At 39.0% G+C, this 26,756-nt stretch overlaps 2 protein-coding genes across 5 annotated transcripts in view; one reads left to right on the top strand and one right to left on the bottom strand.

Annotated features, from left to right (window-relative positions):
- Positions 1-26,756, bottom strand: part of nt5dc1 (5'-nucleotidase domain containing 1) — a 134,139-nt gene that overhangs the window by 104,777 nt on the left and 2,606 nt on the right. Inside the window, exons 3-6 of one of the 2 annotated variants that reach the window (XM_059023570.1) lie at positions 25,374-25,445; positions 21,488-21,597; positions 20,326-20,405; positions 18,084-18,165 (exon numbers count right to left, since the gene is read on the bottom strand). In XM_059023570.1, coding sequence (XP_058879553.1) covers positions 18,084-18,165; positions 20,326-20,405; positions 21,488-21,597; positions 25,374-25,445 — 344 coding nt within the window. The remainder of the gene's footprint in view (positions 1-18,083; positions 18,166-20,325; positions 20,406-21,487; positions 21,598-25,373; positions 25,446-26,756) is intronic. The other variant, XM_034005370.3, reaches the window with a different exon arrangement.
- LOC117403303 (collagen alpha-1(X) chain-like) lies at positions 10,304-17,984 on the top strand. Of its 3 annotated transcripts, none has more exons than XM_034005357.2 (3): positions 10,304-10,423; positions 10,952-11,096; positions 15,598-17,984. In XM_034005357.2, exons 2-3 carry the CDS (start codon positions 10,967-10,969, stop codon positions 17,427-17,429), a joined length of 1,962 nt encoding a protein of 653 aa, XP_033861248.1. In that variant the 5' UTR covers positions 10,304-10,423; positions 10,952-10,966; the 3' UTR covers positions 17,430-17,984. The 3 variants fall into 3 exon arrangements, with proteins under 3 accessions (XP_033861248.1, XP_033861250.1, XP_033861249.1); XM_034005359.2 differs by lacking the exon at positions 10,304-10,423 and adding an exon at positions 10,430-10,548; XM_034005358.2 differs by lacking the exon at positions 10,304-10,423 and adding an exon at positions 10,529-10,655.

A 26,756-nucleotide genomic window follows, 5' to 3' on the forward strand; every position in this document is an offset into this window, starting at 1 on the left:
TGAATTATCTAGCACCTCAATAGCTGTAAGGAAAGTTTCCTCTGTTTTGGGACCACATGTTAGGGCACTTGGTGCAGCACAGCAGGGGTAGAAATTAGATCCCGTTTTCTGCTATCACATTGTAAAACAGATCTTTATCAAGTGAACTTAAACTACCTTTATGAAGTAAGACTTTTTAAAGTTTTGTAGTAAAGGGAAATGCAGAATGTAAGTATTTTAGCAAGAATTAATTTCAAACCATGTGAGTAATTCTTGGGATAAAATGTATGGTGACATTTATTGTCTAAGTGTACCGCTAAAGTGAGAGCTGAAAGGAAGCATTTGACTTTCTGAACAAAAACAAGGTGGTTACTTCAAATACCAAAATGTCTCCATAGAACCTTTTGAACCTAGGCTTTTACACCAAACTCCAATGAATATGATATAAATTCCACAGGGAAAGGGCATGGGAAACATTATGGTTGGCATATTTTATTCAGCATTCTTGTTTCCAGACACGTGTCTTTTCAGAAAACATTGCAACTACTATGTGGTTTAAAAGCGAGAATAAAAGGAAGGGAGCTGAAATCACTGAAACCCACAAAACTGTTAAAAGGCCAGTATAATCTTTCAGGCTCCATCATGTAGTTAACAACAGTTCACACTGGATGGTCCTGGCACTCCAAACTTCTTTAGTGGGCAATAAAAGCCACTGTGGTTTTGAACTGAAATGTTAAGGTTACGCTCAACCAATAAAACACATGTGTTGGCCTGGAGTTTAGAAGGCAGATAGAACCATCAAACATTAACCGGTCCTGCAGTTAAGGGAAATTTAGGGTAAATATAGCATATGAAAGACTGGTCAACCTTATTTATAAAACCTTAATGGGAAAGAGGAAAAAACAAGCAAACTACTGTGTAGTAATGTGTACTACTGCTATGACAGTTTAGTTCCATATCGTTTATTTCTGGATGTCAGCGTTAACACAGAAGAAAGTTGCACAAGGGATGGAAACATCTGTTTTTGCACTGAGCACTAATGCAATTTATCCTGTTCATTGTCTACCTGTCAATACATGTTTTGTCAATTAAAAACTGAGTTAGTCTTAGGTCTGACTTCTTGTCCATTGAGATTCTTCTGCTTGAATACATTAGAGCAGTGGTTCTCAAATATGAATTTTAAAGGGCCACATTTGTGGCCCTGAAACATGACATGGGGCCGCAGTAGCTACAAGTCAGTATGTTTTAAGAATCTTCCAGTCCTGGGTTTGTCAATTACAGATAATGTTTCTCTGTACTTGTTGATTATGCTTCGGATACCACACCTTGAAAATCAAGTGATGCAAGCTATTTCACTCAATGTTTTTTATTCTTTATGCAAGTCAAGGTTGTTATAATAGTATAAAACACTAGTGGAGGCTTTGAATAAATTGTTGATGCTCATAATACATCAGAATAGAAAAATGCAACATGTCTAAGACTTTTGCACAGCAGTGTGTGTATATTATATGTGTATATATATATATATATATATATATATATATATATATATATATATATATATATAAAACAGCATTCTATGCACACTGTCCCCTTATTGACAAGGTTTAGCAAGTTGTATTTTATAACATTTGAACGTGAAAGCACACATAATGAACGCATAGGTACAGTATATAGTAGGCGACATGCACCTTTGACGCATGCATTGAAGTAAAACACTCTGATAAACCTCTTTATTGTAGGGTCGGCACCTCTGCTCTAAGGGACTGGCACAGCCTGCAGTACCTGCCTTTCCATTTGGTATTCCTGCAGTACCTCCCTCCACAGCTAGCGTCCTGTCTCCCTCCTACCCTTCCTCTCCAAAACCCTTGAGCGGGTTGTACACTGCCAGCTCTCTGCTCGACCCTCTCCAATCTGGCTTCCGCTCTGCTCACTCCACTGAAACCGCCTTCCTGTCTGTCACTAATTCACTAAACTCTGCCCGTGCTGCCTCTCTCTCCTCGACCTCTCTGCTGCCTTTGACACTGTCGATCACTCTATTCTACTATCCTCTCTTGCTGACCTGGGAATCTCTGGCACTGCTCTGGCCTGGTTCTCCTCCTACCTCTCCAACCGCACTTACCAGCTAACCTGGCGTGCAGCAACCTCCACACATCGCCCTCTCTCAACAGGAGTCCCCCAAGGGTCAGTCTTGGGTCCTCTCCTGTTCTCTCTCTACACCCGCTCCCTGGGCCCCCTCATCGCATCCTATGGTTTCTCATACCATTTCTATGCTGATGATGCTCAGATTTTCCTCTCCTTCCCCACCTCTGACTCCACCATCCCCTCCAATATCTATACCTGTCTGTCTGCTATCTCCTAATGGATGCACTTGCATCACCTCAAACTCAACCTCTCTAAATCTGACCTCCTTTTCTTTCCCTCCGCCTCCTCCTCTGATCTCTCTATCTCCATTCCTCTGGAATCTACCACACTCTCTCCCTCCTCCTCAGCTAAGAACCTCGGAGTCACCCTGGACCCCTGGCTCTCTTATTCCCAGCACATCTCCACTCTGGCACACACTTGCCGATTCTTCCTGAGCAACATCCGAAGAATCCGACCCTTCCTCACCAACTACGCCACCCAGCTCCTGGTCCAGGCCCTGGTACTCTCCCGCCTAGACTACTGCAACTCCCTCCTGGCTGGCCTCCCTGCGTCCGCCACCCGTCTGCTCCAGCTCATCCAGAACTCCCCTGCTCGCCTGGTGTTCTCTCTGCCTCGCTTCTCCCACGCAGCTCCACTGCTCCACTCACTCCACTGGCTCCCAATCACCGCTCGCATCCAGTTCAAGACTCTTGTACTCGCCTACAGATGCCTTGACCAGACTGCACCCAGCTACCTCCAGACTCTCATCTCTCCCTACACCCCCACTCGACCTCTCCGCTTCTCCTGCACTAGAAGACTGGCTGTACCTCCTCTACACTCCCCTGCCTCCAGATCCCGCTCCACCCTCACCCCGCAGTAGTGGAATGACCTCACTACAGATGTCAGGACTGCCCAGTCCCTGACCACCTTCTGGAACCTCCTCAAGACTCACCTCTTCAGACCTGTAGAACTCCTCTTTTCCCTCTGGACACTATCACTCTTCCTTAAATGCGCTTTACTTGCTCTTATCTGCTCCCTATTTTACTGCATTTAATCCTGTACTTTAGAGTACTGTAATCTGTCACAAGTGTTATTTAATCTGTAGTATTTTGTATTTAATTATATCCTGATGTAACTATCACTGACACTGTTATCTGCTCCGTTATTGAATCGTATTTTGTCATATACTTGTACTTGCTAGAACCGAAGTCATTGTATTTTATCTTGCTCTTAATTGTATTAATACTTGTACTGTGATTCTTGAAATGTATTTTTGTTTACGACTGTAAATCGCCCTGGATAAGAGAGTCTGCTAAGAAATAAATAATAATAATAATAATAATAATAATAATAATGTCAATTGATAACCTCTTTATTGTAGGCTCGGCACCTCTGCTCTAAGGGACTGGTGTAGCCTGCACTACCTGCCTTTTCGTTTGGTATTCCATGTCAAGGGGACAATCCTGTTCGTGCTTGTGCATTATCAGACCAGACCATAAATAATCACACTAGCAAACAAACGACTGAAGCAAGCCTGCCATATAATCTGCATCAGACAGGAACAATATTGTTTTGATATGTTGGAATCTCGCAATTAATTGAACTAAGCAAACAAACTACAGAATATCCTACCCAACAATTTCATGAGAAGCAGATTTATCATTTAATTATCACAATCAGAACTATTATTGTTTTAAGCTACATAAATCAACATTTATGCATATCCATTGTCCCAATTGCTCATAAAATGCCATAATTTATATTTCTTCTAGTGTTAAAAATAATAATCATGTTTTCCAAACATAGTAATTCAAATACCAATCTATATAATTATCATATTACAATTTAAACTTCTGGTGTGAAAAAAAAGTTTCCAAGAAAACCAAAAATTGCACATAAATGTTTAAAAAGCTCCCAAATAATATACACCTTTCAGATTAATTACTTTGTAAATGGTACATAACACAAAAAAAGTTGTCAAAAAGCATTACAGATGTTAAGATTTACTGCAGCCTCAATTGTATTAGTACAAACCCACTTTGCTTTCCCAAGGAAAGTTCCCAGCTCTCTGTACTTTTAAAACTGAGACTCAAAGAGCCAACATGCATCATCTGTAGTGTTGCTTTTGTGCATTCCCTTCCAGCTGCGCCCTGCACATACTGTGACTGGAAAGAGCATGACTGACTGCATGAAAATGAATGAGAATTAATGTGCAGTACAATGGGCTTTGGATTGCGTGGGTTAGTGCTTCTTCATGCATCATTCGTAATGACATGGAAGCAAATAGGTCTGTCACAATGCAAGAAGACCACTCTGTCAAAAAATGTCACTGGAGATGCACTGATATCTCTGATATTTAACCTGTGTTCCAAATTGCTGTTCAGTAAGTTCAATTATCTGAAATGTTGAGAGTTAAGAACTTCTTTAGTAAGTGTGAGTTGTTTATAGAGTGCCAGACAGTAATTCTAGAGGGGGAATTAACCAACACGGATAGGACAATAAATTGAGAAACTCAATCAAAACAACAAATTACCTGATTAAATAAAAACTAAAGAAACAGTAGATAATAAATACCCATAAAAGTAAAATTGTATTTTGCTTCATAGGTTGAATCCACATTAAAGCAAGTATTACAGACTACATGGATTAGCCATTAACTGTACATTAAATACACTATATTCCTGCACTTGCCTCTATCTTAATGTTTTTTGCTTATTTGTTTATTACACGTGGTCATCATAAAAAATAAACACATTGCAGTGTGATTTAAGGCAGGATAGTGTGGGCACAAGTAATGTAGGATGAACAATTGCTGGAGGAAGTACCCAGTTATTACAGAGGCTAAACTCCTAAAAATATAACAACTAATGTGGCATGTATGTTTCAATAACAGCAAGCCAGTAGCCACTCCAAACAGGCAGGTTATTCCAGCAACACCTCAGAAACAGCACCCTCTGCTGTATCAGAGTGGCACTGCAGCCCTTCAAATAATAGGCACACCTGTCAAGTTAAAAAATACAGTAACAGTACTGTCTCTACAGTGTAACCAGGAGGCTGGAGCCTCTAGTGCAGGTCAGGCACTACAGCTGCCAGTCCCTTTGCATTGAAAGAAGACTAACTTTAACTGTCTGGCTGGCTGGGCTTACCTCCTGACTACCCACAGTCTCCTTCAATTCTTTGAAGTAAAGGCAAATAAAGATATTAATGGACATCTTTGGTCAAAACATTGCTGGGCATCAAGCATGCATTAATTCAATCGAGGGGGCTATAAATTGTGAGACCAAAGACAAACATGATGTGGACTTCGTACAAACTCAATACTGAATTACTCGCTTGTGTTTTGTTCATTCATTCAATTTAACAAACACTATGCATAGTAAATCTTCACATTTCCAAAGGGGCTAACCGTAGTTTGTATGACTGAAGAGTTGAAATAGCATACTTATCGTTACTATACTTTTTTTTTTTTCAGCAGAACCATTAAACGTTGCCCCTGCAACATTACTAATGGGGAGCAATGCATCAGGTAGTGCCTTCATCAGCATACTGAATTACATTTTTCATTAGCAACAGTTCCATTTTTTAGCATACACATGGACATTAAAGATCCAGTATTGTAAATGCATTCAATTTTACAGTAGCTTAAAGTTTGTGTGCTGCTTGCTTTCCCATTTCATCTCATGCTGGGTTACCTGAGCGAATTCGTAGTGTATTTTTCATTTAGGTCCTGAATAGAAAATTCCAGCAATCAAAGTGCTACTTAAAAACAACACCGACTTGTTTTCAAAAGACTGCAGACATCAAGATTTACCTGCTCACTGCAATAAAGCAATTAAATTTTATTTTATATAGCGCCTCTCATAGTGGACCACCTTCACAAAGCGCTTTACAAGATAGTGAGGAACAATGCATAATACATTAAGTACAGTGAAATACAGGGCATAGTACATTAAATACAACATTATTAAAACAATTCAAACACATTAAATATAGGCATAATACTTTAAATAAAAAGCTAGGATGTGAATTCTAAACATTGTGGATGCGTGTGTCAAGCAGAATCATACAGATAAGATGGAGTAAAAAACCTGAAATAGCAATTCAAACAACAGCTAATAATAGATACCAGGCTTAGAGAGCAAAGTAACCTGTTATTCAAATAATTTGTGACCAAGACAGTGATATTTTGAAATTTACCTATTTTCCAGAACATTCCAGATAGATTCAGTGCTGAGTAAACTTGGAGTAACTTCTAGAACTTTCTAGAACTTTCCAGTAATATAAATAGTAGTATAAATACAGGGGCCTTAAGCCCACCAGTTCAGTTTAGTTCCAGCTGCCTAAGTGGATACATATCTGCATTTTTCTGAGATGGCATCAAGGTCATAGGAGACTTCAAAATGGTGGCATTCCTGATGGGTCTCCAAGGCGGTTTTACCAAGTTTCCCTGCTATCTTTGCCTTTGGGACAGCAGGGACACCAAGGCGCACTACCACAGGTGGGACTGGCCACAGCGGACCGAGTTCTCTGTGGGGAGGAATAACGTCAAGTGGGAGCCACTGGTGGACCCCCGGAAGGTGCTGATGCCACCACTGCACATCAAATTGGGCCTTATGAAACAATTTGTCAGAGCTCTAGATAAGGAGTCGGCAGCCTTCAAGTACCTTCAAGACTTCTTCCCTAAGCTGTCTGAGGCAAAGGTCAAAGCCGGTGTCTTCGTCGGACCACAGATAAAGAAGATCCTGGAGTGCAATGAATTCCCCAAGAAGCTCACTAGTAAGGAGAAAGCGGCTTGGAACAGCTTTGTCGCAGTGGTTCGGGGCTTCCTGGGCAATCACAAGGCCGAAAACTATGTGGAGGTGGTTGAGACTCTGGTGAAGAACTACGGCACAATGGGCTGTAGGATGTCCCTCAAAGTCCATATCCTTGATGCTCATCTTGATAAATTCAAGGAGAACATGGGAGCGTACTCGGAGGAGCAAGGCGAGCGCTTCCACCAGGATATACTGGACTTTGAACGCCGCTACCAAGGACAGTATAACGAGAACATGATGGGAGACTACATTTGGGGGCTGATTCATGAAAGTGATTTACAGTATAATCGTAAATCTCGAAAAACTACTCACTTCTAAATCTTTTGTAGTCATTTTTGTATTACTTTAGTATAAATACATGTTAATTTGGATTAATATGTTGTTTTTTTCTGACTTTATGTGAACGAAAAGACACAAATTCGACCGTTTTCTCATTGGAAATAGGTAAACTTCAAAATATCACTGTCCTGGTCACAAAAGCAAAGTTTGTGGGGAATAATAGCCATTTTCTATACTTTTGAGGCATAAGCAATTAGGAAATAACACTTACTACCCAGGAACAAAAATTGTGTTACATAGTGTATTTAATATTTAAATATGAATGACACTTTAATAATTCAAATGTGTGTTTGTAAGTATTTTTATTAGTATTACAGTAACATTACCATAACATAAAAAAACAGGGGCACAAGATGATAACCGAACACTGGTTCTGACCTCAGCTCACAACCAGAGTAAACTTGCTATTTAATTTACCGTATATACAATCACTGTTGCAGTAGTTCAAAGCTATAAATGGGACTACTTTATTGGTGTAAGGATATTTAACTAAAAAAAACAAATAATTTTTTGTCCTAAACATGATTTATGCTTTTTTTTTTCAAATCCACAGTTTGACCTGGATTATAAATGAAATAAGGCCTGATGGGGTGTCCGTATACGTTGAATATACAGACTTTATGTTTTGGTGTCTAAAAATAAAGCATGTCTAAAACCAATAGAGTTCATTCATCCCAGATGACACTGATGCAAGGAACGGCAGGCAATCGCAACCTGAGCAGCTACTGCCTATGAAAGTTACCTCGGTGGAACTCTCCAGTGAGAATAACAGGTCCAACAGACTGTTCTACTACCTGACTGGAAAGAATGAAGATGCTAATTCTGGGACTGCAGCGTAAAAATGTAAACATATCACCAAGCTTTGGTAATAGATTGGAGTTTAGAATGACAAAAAAGTACTGAAAGTTATTTCACATGATCCGGGAGGATAGGAAACAGCACAGCAAGGTCTAATAGATCAGGTATTGCCTTAATTTATATAGATGGGATACTGGTTCTTTAAACAAACAACTTCAAATTATAGGTACAACACCACCAAATAAGGCTCTGCAATACAGAGAAAAATAATTCTAATAGTGTGACTCCAAAAAAAAAAAAAAGGAAATAGTCATGCATTTTAACAGTATTCACCCCCTTATTTTTTGGGCGATAGGACCTTAGCATTTCTGGAGGTTACAATACTTTTATTAAACTCCATTCAGAAAAAAAATCCAGGTTTGAAAATGAAATCTGATAATAAGCCCCAAAAATCTGCTTATCTGAAGAAATGTTTAACGTTTTTCAAATTGCTTGAAACCAGAGCTGCTTAGCAACAAACAAAGCTGAACACAATTCTTCACACAGAAAAACGGAAAAATGGAAATGTAAAACATCCAAGGTTACAGTCTTTGTTTACTTCATATCTCACTTCCTGTTCTTTTTAAGAGGCTTACTGGATTGTAAATCTGCTGCACCTAAATTCTAGATGATATTAAGCTCATTACAAATATTAAATTATACATAAATAAAGTCCTAAATAACCCAATCATAGAAGCTAAACTCATACTGCTTTGATACTGCAGGGAGCACGTGGAGTATACAAACTATTTAACCACTCGCTACAAATGGTCCAGTAAAATAATGTTAGACCCCTTACAAACTGCCCAGCTCCCAGTTAGCCTGTTTCTAGGCACAAGGGTTACAAGGATTAGTCAGGTAGAACAACATAACAGATGTGTGTTTTTGGACAGTCTATAGGCTAACAGTAGTAGCTGATTGTATTCCCTTATGTACCCTATTTTAAGAAGACAAATTGTGATCTGATAAAGTAGAAACATTACTGACCAGACAAAACTGTTTCAATTGCTAAGGGTCAAACATTTTTAGGAACAATGTAAGGAGGTGCAATCGGTACAGTAAAAGCGCAATTACACTATATGGCCACCAGGCGGCTATTCAAAAACCCTGTTTGAATCAAATCTTAACAAATAAGTTAAAAAAAAGGATATTGGAATTAGAATGGCTGAAAAATGAAAAATGGGTTGGTTGTTCACAGCCTGCGTATTCTGTTTATTACAAGTACATTCTATGAATGTATTCTGTTTATTACAAGTACAATGTAAGAGAGCGTGAAGAGGCCTAAACTTAACAGCTGAATTAAGAGAATTATTGGGAGAATATTTTACTTACACAAGCATAAAAAACATAAGAAAAACACACATCATGGGGATAGAGGTTCTGTCACCTGAAGGCTGATGTCTCTAGTGATTTATAAAACTGTTGGCCTCTGTCTGCTTAGAAAGTTAATGGGCCTGATATATAAAGGCTGTTACACAAAAAAAGCAAATGACACAATTTTTGTGAGAAAGAAAATACAAGTAAGCAACAAACAACAAAGTGTATTAAAATGACTCAGAATTATGCCAAAGTTATTTACTACTAGTTATATAACATTAACAGTTTAAATTTCCTTTCACAAAAACTGGTGTAAATTGCATTTGTGTGATTTGAAATTTGTATTATTCCAGCTAATGGAAATTGGAAAAATCCAAAAAGAGATTGAGACAACAAGCACGATGCAGAAAAGGTCACCATGAATGGCGGGTCTTCACCACGTTTACTCTTTTAAAGGAACAGCATATTTGTTTTTGTTGGTTTTCTTGCTATTTGCTTTTTTGCCCTTTATTTTTTAGTTCTTAAACTTGTGCTCACCACCACAAACAACTTGTATTTAATGTGTCCAAATGACACATGCCAGCTCTTGTAGGGTACAGCAAATTTATACAAAAACATACTTGATCGTCCCTGGAAGCTCTGAATAGGGCTTAGCAACTAACTCTGAATGACAGGCTCAAATCTCCCTAGAATTATTTCAGTTAATGCAATGTTATTCTACAACCCGAGACACTGACAGACAAACAGCCAACCTCTACACATTTAGAGAATATGACCAGCCTGATTTACACATGCCTGCAAAGTCCAATTTGCCCCATAATTATTGCTTACATCACTTTAAGGGAGGTGCTTATATAGTAGGCACCTTCACAATACAAAGAGAGTATAAATACAGAACATCAGTCCTTTACAGAGTAGTCTCTTCAGTTGCCATTCTGCAGACATCCTGTCTAAAGGATACAAAAGCAGTTGCAAGAACACAAGCTTATATTTTTTGAAGAACAGTTATGCTGGTATGTTTGCAATTTAGTTCACTTTGTTTTCATGTCAACCAACAGGATTAGAGCTTTGAACGGCTTAATTAGCATTGGTTTCCTTGGAATGGGACCAAGTACTGACTAGTCTTCTGCAGTCACTGGTACGTGGCAAAGAGCTGCATTGTCATTCTTGCCTTGCACTGAACTTTATAAGCTGGTAGTGGTTCTTGTCCTGCATGCTGCTGTGAGAGGGCAGGGCAAGGGAACAGTAAGTGAGGCAAACAGCGAGTGTTGCTCTATTGGGTTTAAGTTTAGCCTACTTCAATGCATCGCTTTATATGGATATAATAATGTGAATGTTTTTAAACTTGAATGCTTTGTTGAGTAATACTAAACACTAAAGACATACTTTGTGGAAACTCCTGGGTTTGCCTACCTTAACTTGGTTTCTTCTGTTATAAATCTTACTGCTGAGTGCTTTATTTTATTGTTCAATCAATCTATATCATTTCTGAAGTTCTTCTTTGATAAGCAATAACATTACCCACATTCATGCTTCTGCAGATTTGAGAAGCCAGCATGGAGCTACACGTTACAAGAGTCCTTCTGCTTCTGCTTTCCTTGAGTGCGGCGCACGGGGGAGGATACTATGGCAAGAAGTCTGACACCAAGGGGCCTCAGTACCAACCATACAACGTGAAGAGTCAAGGTAAGCACACAGCTCTTGTTTGCATTGCAGAACACAGAGTATGTTCTCTATCATTTACATACAGACAGATTTCAGATCTGCCTACAGCGATGGCCAAAAGTGTTGCAGCACCCCAGAATTTTATTTAACACAAAGGTCTACTGGAAGCCACAACAGATGTACTTAGTACATGATAGATTTAGAATTTTTTGTAGATACTATATACATATACATTTTTGTCAAATCTGGTCCAGCTGTTGTTACTGAAGGTGGATTTCTGTATATCTATTTCATTCTTTAGCTGATACATACAACAACTGGGTTTGGGATTTTTACAGGGAATTCTCCCCCTAAAATAATGTCGTGTTGAAAGGACATCAGTTTTTTTTAGCCAGTCAGATGACTAGAAATCACAACTTAAGCGGACACTTACTGACAAAAATATTTTAAAGGGTTGTAGATTTCTTGCAGTTCATAACAATGAAAAAATATGCTAACAAATACTATTAAAAAAAAAAAAAACACACACACACACACACACACACACACACTATAGATCAACAAACTCAGGATTAGAAATAAAAAGTTCAGTCTGAATTGATAATATTGCTTTATAACTAATTAATGACAACCATAGTTGTTTTATGTTTTTACAGAACAGATAAATATCCTTCTATGTCTTGATTCTAGTCAGACACTGAATACTGCCACTGACAGTTTGTTTCGTACTTCTTGCTATTATATTGTACATTTTCCCTTGAGAAATAGAAGTTAATAACCAGACACCATTGCAAACCCTGCACATTTCTTATTGTTAACAATTACACGGCAGAACAATACAAGATGATAGCCCCCTACTATCAAACAGACCAGGGTAAATGCAACATAAACAATATGGTTAGATTCAGTTTCATTTACTAAATGTTTAAACAACATTAACAATAAACATTATTCATTTTAGCATACCTGGCATGTTTGTAACCAACCATAAAAAAGTTATGTACTGTTTTTTATATAAATAACTACATTTGTTCCCATGGGTAATTCTTTTTATAATTGCTTTGTTGTTTTATGATTAGTTTAAAAAAACTGCAATATGCTCTGCATCGTTACTTACTGTAACCTGTTCTCTCTACAGTATGTAGCATGCTATAATTCCAATAGCGCTGATTTGAAAAGCACAACTCTAAGCGGTTTGGTAAATGACTGAGCAAACCACCTTAGGGAACAAAAAAAAACAAGAAAGAGATGAGGTTTCTGCCTGATACTCCCGGTCAAGGGAGCTTAACCACAACCTCACCCAATAACCACAGTTTATGGGAACATCTTCAGTAAACAACATCTGTCACTATTTTATTTCATATACAAGGCCATAAATAGATAATTTAACCCAGTGCAGTTCAATTATCTGTGTACAACAAATAACATGCAGTCAACAGCCCTTCCCCTCCCCCTTCCTCCAGGGCAGTGTTGTGGTAGAATATTCCGTGCAGCCACAGTGTTATTACTGGGTTAACTTGTTCACTGTGAGAGCTTTCCACACCTATTACTACAACTGCCTGAGAAAGAAGTGGTCAAGGATGTGGTACAGTTAGATGTATTGTAAAGGGTCTTAATCTTCCTCAGATGATTTTTATTGTGGATTATAAGTCTTTTATTAACTTTTTTTTTTTTTAAATGGAAAAACAACTTTTGCTTTTTCAAAGCTAGAACCAAACAATTGAAATAGGTAAGTTTGAAATGTGACCGTTAGAAGGGTACAGCGGTAGCTTATGTCCACTCTGGTGTATGTATGGAGATTTTCCATTTACTAACTCAAAGGTCACAGACCACTGGTGAGCACTACAAAATAGTATAGTAGACATAGGAAGTTATATATATATATATATATACACATATATATATATATACACACACACACTTGTTATCGTATACGAAAGGGAAATGGGCTCAGTTTAGAAGTAGTTTTACCCTATCCAGTGCTAATGAAGCACTGTTAACCATTTCAATAATTGCAGTCTCAATTTGAAATACTGTGTACTGCAGACTGGCATTATACGGTCAGATTTAACACTAGACTTAGGCTGTTTCATTTAGTGCCTAGGGTTGCATAGAAACCAATTTTTTTTTTTTTTTTTTTTTTTTTAACTGTTGCTGAAAATGAGATTTAGTCGAGATGGGAGTTGGGTGGCTAGAGTCAATAATTCATCCAAATGATTTATATGTGAACTATAGATATTTACTATTTTAGTTAAATTAGTGAATCCAGGAAAGTGGTTAGTTCCACTTTTAAACCATTACACTAATAAAGGCATTAGCTGCAACATGGACAAACCCTTTTGTACGTTAGGAAACAGCTGAAGTCAGAAGAGCACGGAACACTTACAACAGTGTGTGAATGGGGCTGTAGAAAACAAATGGTTAAAGGCTTTGGAAACTTAATGAAAACTTAAAAAGACTTCTAAAAACAATACTGCCAAATACTGAACAGCTGCTTTGAAGAACAACTGTAATTCATTATCAAATGTGCTTTATGTTGGTTTGCGGGAGGCAAAGACTGCCTCCTGCTGGACAAACAATGAATCAGTTATATTTTTTTCATAAGTTTTAAAATGTTTTAGATGCCACACACACTTTCCATTACAAATTAAGGAATTAAAATTAAAATATATATATGGAAATGTATATCTCAAGTCTGTTTTTACAGAACCTTGACACCAATAAGCTAAATCTTTAGGAAACTGTCCTGTATGTGAGGCAGCTACTGGATAGATACCATATACATATACATCGTGTCAACAGCACTGGGGAAACCCAATACCTCATCAAACTACTGTCTGTGTTTCCTGGCAACTGAAAATAAGTGGTTGAGCAATCCAGGGGGGTTCCCCTGTGCTGTGAAATGACTTACCCCATTAGGGTCGACCCCTAGTCCTTTCTTCAGCAATGACTGGTCAGCAACAATAAAGTGACAAATACACACCTACCATTCTATTATTATTATTATTATTATTATTATTATTATTATTATTATTATTATTATTATTACCATTATTTATTTCTAAGCAGACGCCCTGATTCTAAAATGATAATAATGCACAGTAAAATATGAAAACAGATAATTTCTCAATTCCAATCTTAAAGTGCCTAGTAAGTAGCGGGGTTGCAGAAAATATAGTGTTACACGTCCCCATGTGTTGCTACAACAATTTCAATAATGTACCTGCAATTTGATATACTAGGCCCTGGTGCAAGACTGTGAAGTAGACACACACACACACCAAAAAAAAAAAAAAAAAAAAAAAAAAAAAAAACAAACATGCAGCACAGCTCAAACTACTTTAAAAAATGTTATTGTGGTAACCTAACAAATACATTGCAGATCTCTGCTTTTAAATAAAATTACCAAACCATCAGATTTATTTATTTAAATTTAAAAGTACAAAAGCAGATCTTCTTCAAATCGGCTTTGTGTAAGTGAACCAATTGGTATGTACTTCCTAAAATATTATCGAGAAAGAACATTGTACATTATCAAACTACAAAATCCAAATCTTAGATTTATCCATTAGACTATTATAAAATAAAATTAATAATAAAATGTCACCATGACAATCCAACATATTAAATTCTGAGGTAAAAATGAACTGTATTTGTATTATATATTTTCCTGTCTTGTTATGCTGTCTACTCTCTCGCCTTCCTCTCCCTCCATGCTTTAAAACTCTGCGCCCAATCACTGCAGCCTCTCAGTTTGTATCCAATCACAGCAGTCTCTCAGTTAAAACCTCCCTCTAGTCCCCCCCCTGCTTCATTGTGGCGTGTCTCTTCAGGAATATGGGTTGGAAAATGACGCCTCCCGGCAGTGATCAGAGACACACCTCTGATTTCAAACCCAACTGCACTAAGCAGACATCCTGAAAATACCTTTAATAGACTTTGAATTTATAATTTATAACAGAACCCTGCTACTTACTCTTTAAAGCTATGTCTTAACATTTTTCTTTAGATTAGCTTTGCTTCCCTGAGGTATGTTAGGGTATAAGCTCTGACCCATGCAGGTAGTACCAGGAGCTTACCCGTTTACTGTAGTTACTCACTAGATGCAAAAACACCCAGTAGTATTTATAATACACACATTTAAAGGTCTCCTGTGTTGTACGTATCATGGTGGTATACTGTATAGGAACCACCAAATCAGATGCTAGGTCTCCAAGTCCATCAGCATTGTTGGAGGAGTGAGCGTTGAAACAGGATGTTATGTCACACAGATATTATTGTCTAGATGAATACTCAGATATAAAGCAAGTCATTTTATGAAACACCATTGTAACCATTTAGGTTGTTTGTTATTAGTTTTGTAATATTAAGAGTGATTTTTTCAGGGGTCCCCGAGTGGCTCAACTGGTAAAAGCACAGTCGCACAGGAAGCGGAGGTTCACGTCCTGGCTGTGCGGAGTCGGCAGTCGCCATCATTCACGTTATTTTATTATAACTTTTTTCTTTTTTTTTTCTTTAACAGCGCTACCAATGATGGGAGAACCGGGCCCCCCCGGTGAACCAGGAGAGCGAGGCCCTGCTGGTCATCCGGGGCCTCCAGGCAAGGCCGGCTATGGGATGCCAGGAGTACAAGGCCCTCCTGGGCCACCAGGACCACAGGGATACTCTGCTGCAGGAAAGCCAGGCTCTCCGGGTACGCCAGGCAAACCTGGCGAACCAGGCTTCCCTGGGGAAAAAGGACAAACCGGAACCCAGGGACATCAAGGGCCCAGGGGGGTCCCAGGACCTCCTGGGATTCCTGGACCTGCTGGCCTCTCTTCTCCAGGAAAGCTGGGGCCACAAGGCATGCCAGGTGCACCAGGCTCACAAGGGATGCCAGGAATAAAGGGACATCAGGGTCCTCCAGGCATGCAAGGCCCAAAAGGAGAGCATGGATATGGAGCACCAGGGGCTCAAGGAGAGAGAGGTCCTGAAGGGCCAGCAGGCCAAGCTGGGAGGCCAGGGACCCCTGGTGTGGGTAAACCTGGTACACCTGGGTATCCAGGGGAGCCAGGGAAGCAAGGAACGCCTGGTTTGAATGGGTCCCCTGGACCCATGGGCATGCCAGGTCAAAAGGGCCCTGCTGGGTCACCTGGGCCAATGAGCATAGGAAAGCCGGGAGAAAATGGTGCCCCAGGTATGCCTGGTCCAACTGGGCCAAAAGGTCCACCTGGACCTGCAGGGGAGAGTGGGAATCCAGGGCTTCCAGGTTATGGTAAATCAGGCCTGCCTGGGCTTAAAGGGGACAGAGGGGCATCAGGTGTGCCAGGTGTACCTGGTCTTAAAGGAGAACAGGGGTCAGCTGGGCACTCAGGGGAACCAGGGCGCCCTGGGCCATCAGGTCTACCAGGGCCTCAGGGCCAAAGAGGGTTTTCTGGAGAAACTGGACAGGCAGGACCAAAAGGTGAAGCTGGTCAAATGGGAGAACCAGGGCCGATAGGTTTTAAAGGCGCTCAGGGTTCACAAGGCTTTGAAGGGAAACCAGGATACCCAGGACCACCTGGCCCTGTGGGTTCCAGGGGAATCCCGGGACCATCAGGTGTGAAGGGTGACACAGGAACAGCAGGTTCTCCTGGTCTCCCAGGGCAACCAGGCAGCCCAGGGTCTAAAGGCAATGCAGGCCAACCCGGCGAACCAGGATCAAGGGGACAAGATGGAATACCCGGCTCAAGAGGTCCCAGCGGTCCACCAGGGTCTGCAGGTGCACCTGGCTTAAAGGGGCATCCTGGTACTCCCGGGCAAGCAGGGCCTGCTGGTATCACAGCTAAAGGAGTGCCAGGTCCAATGGGTCCCCCTGGGTTTCCCGGCGCAAGAGGATCAGATGGTCGCCCCGGAACTCCTGGTCTTCCAGGACCACCCGGCCCCGCAGGAGAGATGATGTATCAGAAGAGTATAAAATCTGCACAAATGCAAATGGCTCCCATATCTGCTTTCAGTGCCCTGCTTAGCAAGGCCTACCCACATTCCCAAACTCCCATTCAGTTTGACAACACCCTATATAATGGACAGCAACACTACAACCCTTCCACTGGAATCTTCACATGTCGCATACCAGGAATCTACTATTTTGCATACCATGTGCATGTTAAGGGGTCAAATGTTTTGGTTGCGCTGTATAAAAATGGCTCCCCGGTAATGTACACCTACGATGAATATAAGAAAAGCTATCTGGATCAAGCCTCGGGAAGTGGTGTCCTCTACCTTCAGGAAGGCGACCAGGTGTGGGTTCAGATTCCGGACGATGATTCCACCGGTGTCTATGCCTCCGATAACATTCACTGCTCCTTCAGTGGATTCCTCATTGGCTCTACGTGATACTGATTTGCTCAACTGGCAGTGCAATTTTAATCGACAAACTACAAATGCCTTGTTTTTGTTCAGACCCTTCTTTCAAATGCTCCTGACAGTACATTAGTTTTCTGGTATATAAAATGTTAGTCTACTTTCTAATTTTCAGTTTTTATTAAATACAAAAAAATAAAAAAATCAGAAAAGAAAATTACAAATGTGGTTAATAGCAAGAAAACATATGGTGCTTTCATCACTGTGCTCAAACCCCTTCCAAGCAGGTGATCCTTCTGTCTGTTTGTCTTTAAAAGCAGTGTTATTAATATGATATTGAATAAACAGACGCTTATTGCTAGAAGTATTGGTATTAGTAGTATAGCAATGTTGTATTGGCGTGTCTATGGAACTGTAACACTTCTCACAGGAACATGTATTGAACTCCTGATAACTTCTATTGTGTGCCAGAAAATCTGACTGCCGTGATCTATAACCTATTTTATACCTGTACAAAACACTGTAAAATCCCTTTGAGATGCATATGCCTTTTATAAATGACCAAAATAAACATTTAAGATCTTCAAATGCGCTGTTTTTGTTTCTTTGCCTGCATTAACTCAACAAGGGATAGGAAACACTAGGAGCAGCAAATCAGATGAACTCCATGCCAGTTAGTAATCCTACCTTTAAATGCTGACGTATTGTAATTGTGGTCTATAGCAGACATCATATCCTTCCAGAAATCCAAAATCCTCTGATTTCCACTCTGTAAATGACAGCATATTTTCATTCAAATAAAAATAAAAAATAAAAAAAATCAACCACCCATCCCACAATGTCAGCTTATTAGTAATTTCTGTTTTATGGTTGAACCAAAAATATTAAGGTAATAAAAAAGATGACATTGTGACAAGGTAGTTATACCATCTATAAATAATACTCAGTATATTCATCTCTGACTGTATACACCAGTATATTGACACCATATCACGTAAGGGAAAAACAATTAATCATTTCACCTGAACCTGTAACAGTCTTCACCATGGGGCTGGTGCACTGACACTGGCAGCTTGTGATAGCTGGGACTGGAGCTTCACCATGGGGCTGGTGCACTGACACTGGCAGCTTGTGATAGCTGGGACTGGAGCTTCACCATGGGGCTGGTGCACTGACACTGGCAGCTTGTGATAGCTGGGACTGGAGCTTCACCATGGGGCTGGTGCACTGACACTGGCAGCTTGTGATAGCTGGGACTGGAGCTTCACCATGGGGCTGGTGCACTGACACTGGCAGCTTGTGATAGCTGGGACTGGAGCTTCACCATGGGGCTGGTGCACTGACACTGGCAGTTTGTGATAGCTGGGACTGGAGCTTCACCATGGGGCTGGTGCACTGACACTGGCAGCTTGTGATAGGTGGGACTGGATCCTTTGCATTATTGTGTTTGATGATGGCCACACCGACAGGACTTTCCTCCACCAGAATTGTATTTCAAGGTGGACATTTGCTGTGCATTTCTGTGTGTGCTCACCTTAGAAACACAGGGATAACTGAGGCTCCAGCTAGTCTGCTCCCTGCTACAGCATCTCTCTCAAAATCACCTGTTATACTGAGCGCTCTCTCCATCAAGACATTCACATTGCATGACAACAATAAGAACATTTGTAACAGATTACCATGGCAAAAGCATAGCGCATTATAAGCATATTAAAACAAAAACATGGCAAACCATGGTAAATGCATAGTATACTGCATGCTAAATGACCATGCACATACACTGCATGCTAAATGACCATGCACATACACTGCATGCTAAATGACCATGCACATACACTGCATGCTAAATGACCATGCACATACACTGCATGCTAAATGACCATGCACATACACTGCATGCTAAATGATCATGCACATACACTGCATGCTAAATGACCATGAACATACACTGCATGCTAAATGATCATGCACATACACTGCATGCTAAATGACCATGAACATATACTGCATGCTAAATGACCATGCACATACACTGCATGCTAAATGATCATGCACATATACTGTGATAATTTATTAAGGGAACTCCTGCAATATGTAGCAAGGTTTCACATAACTCATTAGTTTCTTATACAAATGCCTTATTAAGATTATGCAAGAGGGAAGGGGGGTGATCTGGCTGCTCAAAGTGTATGAAAATTATACCTCTTATAATAAGATATACCCTGTGCACAACACATGAACTTATTATAAATCACAAAAAACAAAGACTGTACCCATAACTACTAATAAACACAAAACAATCTGAGCAGTACGTTCTATGCACGGGATGATGACATCAGTACACAGGAAGGCTGAGCGTTTAAAGTTACGAAGAGGCTGATAGACCCCACATGTAGTACCTGCTGCTGTTGTATCCAAGACTGCACACATTATTTACTGTGTGCAAAGAAATAACACAACCGATAAACATTTAGCTTATTATAAACATGTGGATGAGTGCACCTCCAGACTCAGCAGTATATTTTTTCCCTGGCTTTACGTTAACTGGTCTCAGAACCCAAATGTTTATTCTAAAACTATTCATTCAATGTGATTTTAGCCAGTCCTTAGACTGTATGTAAACTAGAGGTAGGCACATTAAATCAGGTACCTATCTTCATTGAGAAATTTCAAGTAGAAGCAGACATTTTAAGAATAAAGATTACAATTCTGGCACAATCGGCTGTTAAACAGTTAAAATGTACCGGTAGATCAGAAAAAATAAAAAAGAGATCTGGGAGGATTTGGTTGCTTTTACAAATTATCGGACTATCAGCTCATTTTGCCAACCTCTATAATAACCATATATAAGAGTAAAGTACAAAACTGTTCCTGTGCAATACGTCGCTAGGGGAATGAGTCCCCAATACATGTTCTCCTAAAACCTTACCTGAAGCATTTGATCCACAACTCTGGCACTAAGAAGAGCTCCTGGCAGGTCAAAATAGTTGTCATAAAAATAATATTTTGCTGGTGGACGAAAAGAAGGAAAAGAAAATGGGGTTATTCTTATTGGAAGCATATAGCTTGGGGCAAAACCCCAAATATTCTTAATAAATTGCTAGTTACCTCTAGTAGTGCTTATAATCTTAGATCTCAGACTGTTCTCCCATTTTTCAGTTCCTAGGGTTCGTACGGAATTTGAATAAAAGTTTATTTCATGGTCTTGAAATAAACTTCATGAAGAACTGAAACTTACTGGCTTGATACCTTTAAAGAGGTTCAAACAAAAAAATATGTAGCCGAGACATGTTTTTGTTTTGGCCGGTGCTCCTGAATAGTTTCTTGTAATTTGATTAACTTGTTTGTATTGGTTGTGCTCATTTCAATTTGTGGTTTTTTTTTTTGTATGATATGTCACCTTCTTGACCAGGTCTCCCTTGAAAAAGAGATTTCAATCTCAACGGGACTTTCCTGGTTAAATAAACAGATAAATAAATAAAATAAAATAAGATTCATATTGCTGATTGTCTTCATGTATCTTGTATTCATAGCAGTTACTGTCTGAATTCATACCACCATGGATTCAAAACTACTGTAATTTATATCCATTCATAATGTGTGGCCCTTCAATTTGAAAATTATAAAGAAGGGGATCTTTCACGATCATTTAATAAGATAAAGAAAATCCAGGCCGAGGCTGTAGCTTCAAAATAAGTTTTCTTATTGTTTTTACTGTCCCTATTATTTGTATGGTGTTCACAATAATGTCTCTTAATGCAACTGCTCAAATACTGCCTTTCCTTTTCTGATTAGTCTGTGCTTTTACTTAGGTTCAGAGCTGCTCTTCAATTAAGGCTACTTGCCCACAGAAAAATGTAACACACGCTATCTATAGAAATAAGAGAAATAAGGCATGCAACTAGAACTGAAGCATTTCAGTAATGTGCCACTCAGAATGATTGCAAAATCAAAAAAGGTTACGTGACAGGAAAAAAATAATTGTAACAATAATTTTTTCAGGAACATATGAACCAACACAGCCGCACCTGCATTTCATTTATTCAAGCAACAAAATACTTTGGCAACTGAGGAATTACACAAATGCCTACCTGATCTTGTAAATGAACCCTTGAGGCTGTTGAAATGCTGCCACTCCTGCTTCTTTCCATAGTGTTGAACTATTTCCTCCGTGCTTAAGATCTTTGTTCCGCGAGCTGCCCTAATAAAAGCATATTACAGAATGAAGTCATTTTCAAACCAGATTACAGGAATTTATCTACATCATACAGACATTTTCATGAAAACGGTTTATGTTTAGTGTTTCACAAAAATAAAATTCATATTTTAAAATGACCTTTTAAAGAACTCATGAAGTATACATGTAATATGCAGTACTGTCAGGTGTATATAATTCATTACACTGTAGAAGTGATGAAATACAGTAAAAACTGGGTTTTGGAATTATAATATACTTATAATGCAAGCATTATACCCCCATATATTCCAACTGAAATAAAAACATGCCAATGAACTGAACCACGTGAAGGCACACATGATCCGCAGTATAACGTCTAGTATACTGTCTGTGACACAAGACTGAAAGTACTTACAATTTAATAGTATTGGAAAGTAGTAAATCAAGGTCCACTATCAATCTTTCAGATAAGGTAAGAATCAACAGGAGACCAATGAGGGAATACAGCAGGTGGTTTCAGAGGACTGAAAGGCATCAAATCGACATGCACACACACCGAGGGGGCTGAGCGTGCAGGCTGCATTGACCAGACCACTGGGAGAATTGCAGCACAGATTATCACACATGTAAAATCCACTGAATGACATTGCACACTATACAGGAAACTGTGCAGCAGGTAATAGCTTCACACTCACTTTAATACACATAGGATCGCAGGCAGGATTACCACTGCTATCTCATTTTATCTTGGCGAAAGCCGAGCCAATATTAGCATGAAGCAAATGACAGCTACTCTCATGTAATAAAAATCTCATTAGCCTCTCTGAATTGCAAAAGCAAAGCAGCCCCATACAATCGGTGAGAAGCTGATGTTTAACTCTCTCAGTGTGGACATCGCTGAAGATAATGCTAGGTAAGGAGGCTGCACAAAAAATCCAATGTGCCCCTCTGTCAAATAATACTGAGCAAAACAAAGAGTAACTGAAGACAGGTCAGAGGACAGAGGCTTGCAGCTGAATGAACGGCTTTGCTCTCTAAATTCATTCTGAACAACGGAGTGCATTTTACAGGGACTGTAACTTTACTGTGTTAATACTCCTGCATTTGATTGACACAGTAATTATGTTGTATTTGTGTGGTTGAACATTTACTTAAAACTTTGAGGCAGTAGTCTTAGGTTAGGTCTGCATCAGTTTTCCAACAGCCGTAAAACACTTTGTGTAACCACAGAAACGTGTTGTAAGCGCGATTTTTATTGCAGCTTCGTTTATTACGTTTTGTACGTTCTCAAACCGGAACTCCTCATCAGTTTCACTCCCAGAGTGGTATAATGATTGTTTAAAAACACAGCAGTTCATATGCAGCTCACATGTATGAACCGAATTCAAAGGGTTGAATTGCATTGTAGGCCTGTCACTGTTGACCAATACAGTACATGGTTGCAGAGGAAAGAATCATAACAAAGTCGTTTCAAACCTGAAAAAGGCAACTGAATAATGTAGTGATCACCAAAAAAGCAGTTAATTCACATGTTTCAGTAGCTGTGAATTTGTTTTGCCCTCCACACATTGTGGACCCAAATCCCACCTATGCATAGGATTCTTCTAGGGCAAGATGGGATCCTAATATCCACTGCACAGGAAAGAAGCCGTACAGCCTGGCATAAAATGATACAGCTATTCAGATGTATTTGAAATGCTTGGTTATTTCCATTTAAGGCAGTACAGGAGTGAAATACCACGGTGTAAACACCAGCATGCAATTTTGAATGTGAAAGTAAAACTGGAAATATTACAAAACAACTAACACAAGGGTTGTAACTTTAAAAGTTTATTTTACTTTTACAAGAAAAAAAAACATATGTTGCATTTTAGTGTATATATACTTGTACTGAATAATCTGCTTCCAAGTCTCTAAAGGATTGATTTGATCAACCTACAGCATACAGCCACAGCTGGATTTTACAGGAGCATTTCACTGAGGAATCACCCTGGATTGCACCAATGAATGGTTATTCAGGGAATAAAAAAAAAAGATTTGGATCGCTCTTAACTAGAGTCTTTGGTGGTTAAATGGATGTTTTGTTGCTGCTGGCCCCATCTCTGTCCATTCCTCTTTGGTCAGTTGCACCTCCAGCCCTGCCTGCTGCCACCAGTCCAACCCCCTGTGTAGCAGTGTGATCTGATGCATAACATATATAAATGCATCTCGACAATTCCTGCCGTTCTTTCTCTCCACATAAATGCGTCCAGGTACGATGGTATCATCTCTTCTGCTATGCTCTGCAATGTTTTAAATGGTTTCTTAACACTGGCCCAGTAGTTCTCCACATTGTCCAGCCATGAACTGCAAAGTCAGTTTGATAAGTAACCGGATATTCCATAATGCAAATAACGTCTTTCTCGCCACTGTGAAGCGGTAGCACAAATCTGGTATGGACACCCCCTGTTACTACCCTGGATAACAAAGGACGTTTATATTTAAACAAAAACAAAAAAAATATCAAAATGGCCAGTAATATCTTACTTTAAAATGTAATGAACAAACGAAGAATTATACAAAAAATGAAGAAAAACTGCACTTTCAATGGCAATGTTCAATTCAACATCTATAAATTGCTTTTTTTTTTTATTAATTAATTTTTGGTTTTATTTATTTATTTTTAAGTTATATGGAACTATTTTTTCTTAGCTCAGTTTTAGGCAGAAGGATATTTAATAAAAATGACTTTTTTGTCAATTAAAAAAAAATCTATTTAGTTAGTGCAAAAAGGCACATCAGAGTGTGGTGATATTAGGGTATATCACACTCTTTCGTGCCTTATTGCTTACATATTGCTGACGCTTTTTAAATCCACACATCATGGGTAATACATTTCACAATATTTACTGGGGAGTGTTCGCCAGGAGAATACAAAATGTCTTCACTCCTGCCACAATGCTGGTTTTCTGTTCCCACTCATGAATCAGACCACTAGCATTGTTACAGAGGGTCATGGACTTAAAACACTGCTTAAAAAAGAAATGAAACCTTTGAATAAATCCTGAATAAAAGTTGAAAAAATGTAATTCCCTAGTTTATTTACTTCTGATGCATGAATAAAAAATATAAAATCTATTGGGAATACGTTGGGGAAATAAATTGCTTGGATATGGACAACAACGATACAGCAAAGATAAATGTAATGCAAAGCACAGCTGGGGGTTCTGTAACACTTTAATGTCTAAGACATGGCAAGAGAACCAAGCAAGGTGAGCTTATTTCCTTTGCCACAGGTCATGCCAAACACAACAATTACCTTCTTGTCTATTGCTGTCTCCATATGAAAGACATGTGCTCCTGGCGAGTGGGGGGATAAAATAAACCAATCCATTTCCAAATCCGCTCGCTCACTTTGTGCCGCAGCCTGTGTGACTGTTCCCAGTGATATTGATATATTATTGTGTTATCCAGTCAGACAAGCAGATTACTCCACCAGGTGTTTCCTATCGTGTGGCATATTAAAGCAGACTTACAGTACGTGTGATTAACCTGGACTGCTGATGTTACATAACATCAAGTGGGGTACTGAATACTGATTCATTTATTTAGCAAAATAAAAATTAAACTGCCAACATGGCATTAATGTAGGCCTGTGCTTACCACTATGTGCAGCTTGCCCACTTGTGAATGTATGACACAAGTTGCCCACAGTGGGAAAAAAAACAAAAAACAGGCTTGTAATCATTGTTACCCGGGACCTTACATTTCTATTTTTTTTTTGTTTTGTTTTTGTGATGTAATATATTGGGCAAAATTACCTCAACACAGTTCCATCTTCAGCTAGTTTAATCAAATGTCCGTCCTCAAAGTCCATCACCAACCCTTTAAAGCTAAAAACAGAGGCATGAAGTTTAAAGTACAGTAACTTGCATCTAAAATTATACATTTATATAATGTTTCTAGAGGAATTCAGAAAAGCAAATGTGAAATATACATGTATGCCAATTCAACCATTCTGATTTCAAGCATAAACCAGACAGAAAAAAAAGTTGATAATACATTCTGCAGTAAAACCTTGCTAATGTCCTTGTGAGTTTTAAGTTAAATTGTTTTGTGATTGTGTGTTTAGACAGGGCTTACTGTACCATTTGGTCTCTCTGAATGAACTGGCACGGTCCTTCAGGAATGCATACATGCGCCTTACAGTAAGTGCACGTAGGTGAGTGGTGAGGTCTTAATACCAGAGTCAAAGTGAAAATAAAATATTCTTACTTGAAGCCCACCTAATTATCTCCTTAAGAACAGAAGCCCACTATACAGTAGCTTGCAATGTAAAAGTGGTGTGAAATCGTTGGGGACCGGTACGAAAAAAGGATACTGTGTGTACATTACTAAAAGAAAAGATGCCAGCTGGTTTAATAATTAGTTCAGACATCTGTACCATCAAGTTTTTGATTTTTTTAAAAATATATATATAATTATATATATATATATATATATATATATATATATATATATATATATATATATATATATATATATATGTGCTCAAATTTGTTCGTACCCTTACAGCTCATTGAAATAATGCTTCATTCCTCCTGAAAAGTGATGAAATTAAAAGCTATTTTATCATGTATACTTGCAAGCCTTTGGTATGTCATAGAATTAAGCAAAGAAGCTGTGAAAAGAGATGAATTATTGCTTATTCTACAAAGATATTCTAAAATGGCCTGGACACATTTGTTGGTACCCCTTAGAAAAGATAATAAATTGGATTATAGTGATATTTCTAAACTAATTAGTTTCTTTAATTAGTATCACACATGTCTCCAATCTTGTAATCAGTCATTCGGCCTATTTAAAAGGGAGAAAAGTAGTCACTGTGCTGTTTGGTATCATTGTGTGCACACACTGAACATAGACCAGAGAAAGCAAAGGACAGAGTTGTCTGAGGAGATCAGAAAAAAAATAATAGACAAGCATGGTAAAGGTAAAGGCTACAAGACCATCTCCAAGCAGCTTGATGTTCCTGTGACAACAGTTGCAAATATTATTAAGAAGTTTAAGGTCCATGGAACTGTAGCCAACCTCCCTGGGCGCAGCCGCAAGAGGAAAATCGACCCCAGATTGAACAGAAGGATAGTGCGAATGGTAGAAAAAGAACCAAGGATAACTGCCAAAGAGATACAAGCTGAACTCCA

This window comes from Acipenser ruthenus, chromosome 5, assembly GCF_902713425.1.
Source record: "Acipenser ruthenus chromosome 5, fAciRut3.2 maternal haplotype, whole genome shotgun sequence".
NCBI classification, from domain to species: Eukaryota; Metazoa; Chordata; class Actinopteri; order Acipenseriformes; family Acipenseridae; genus Acipenser; species Acipenser ruthenus.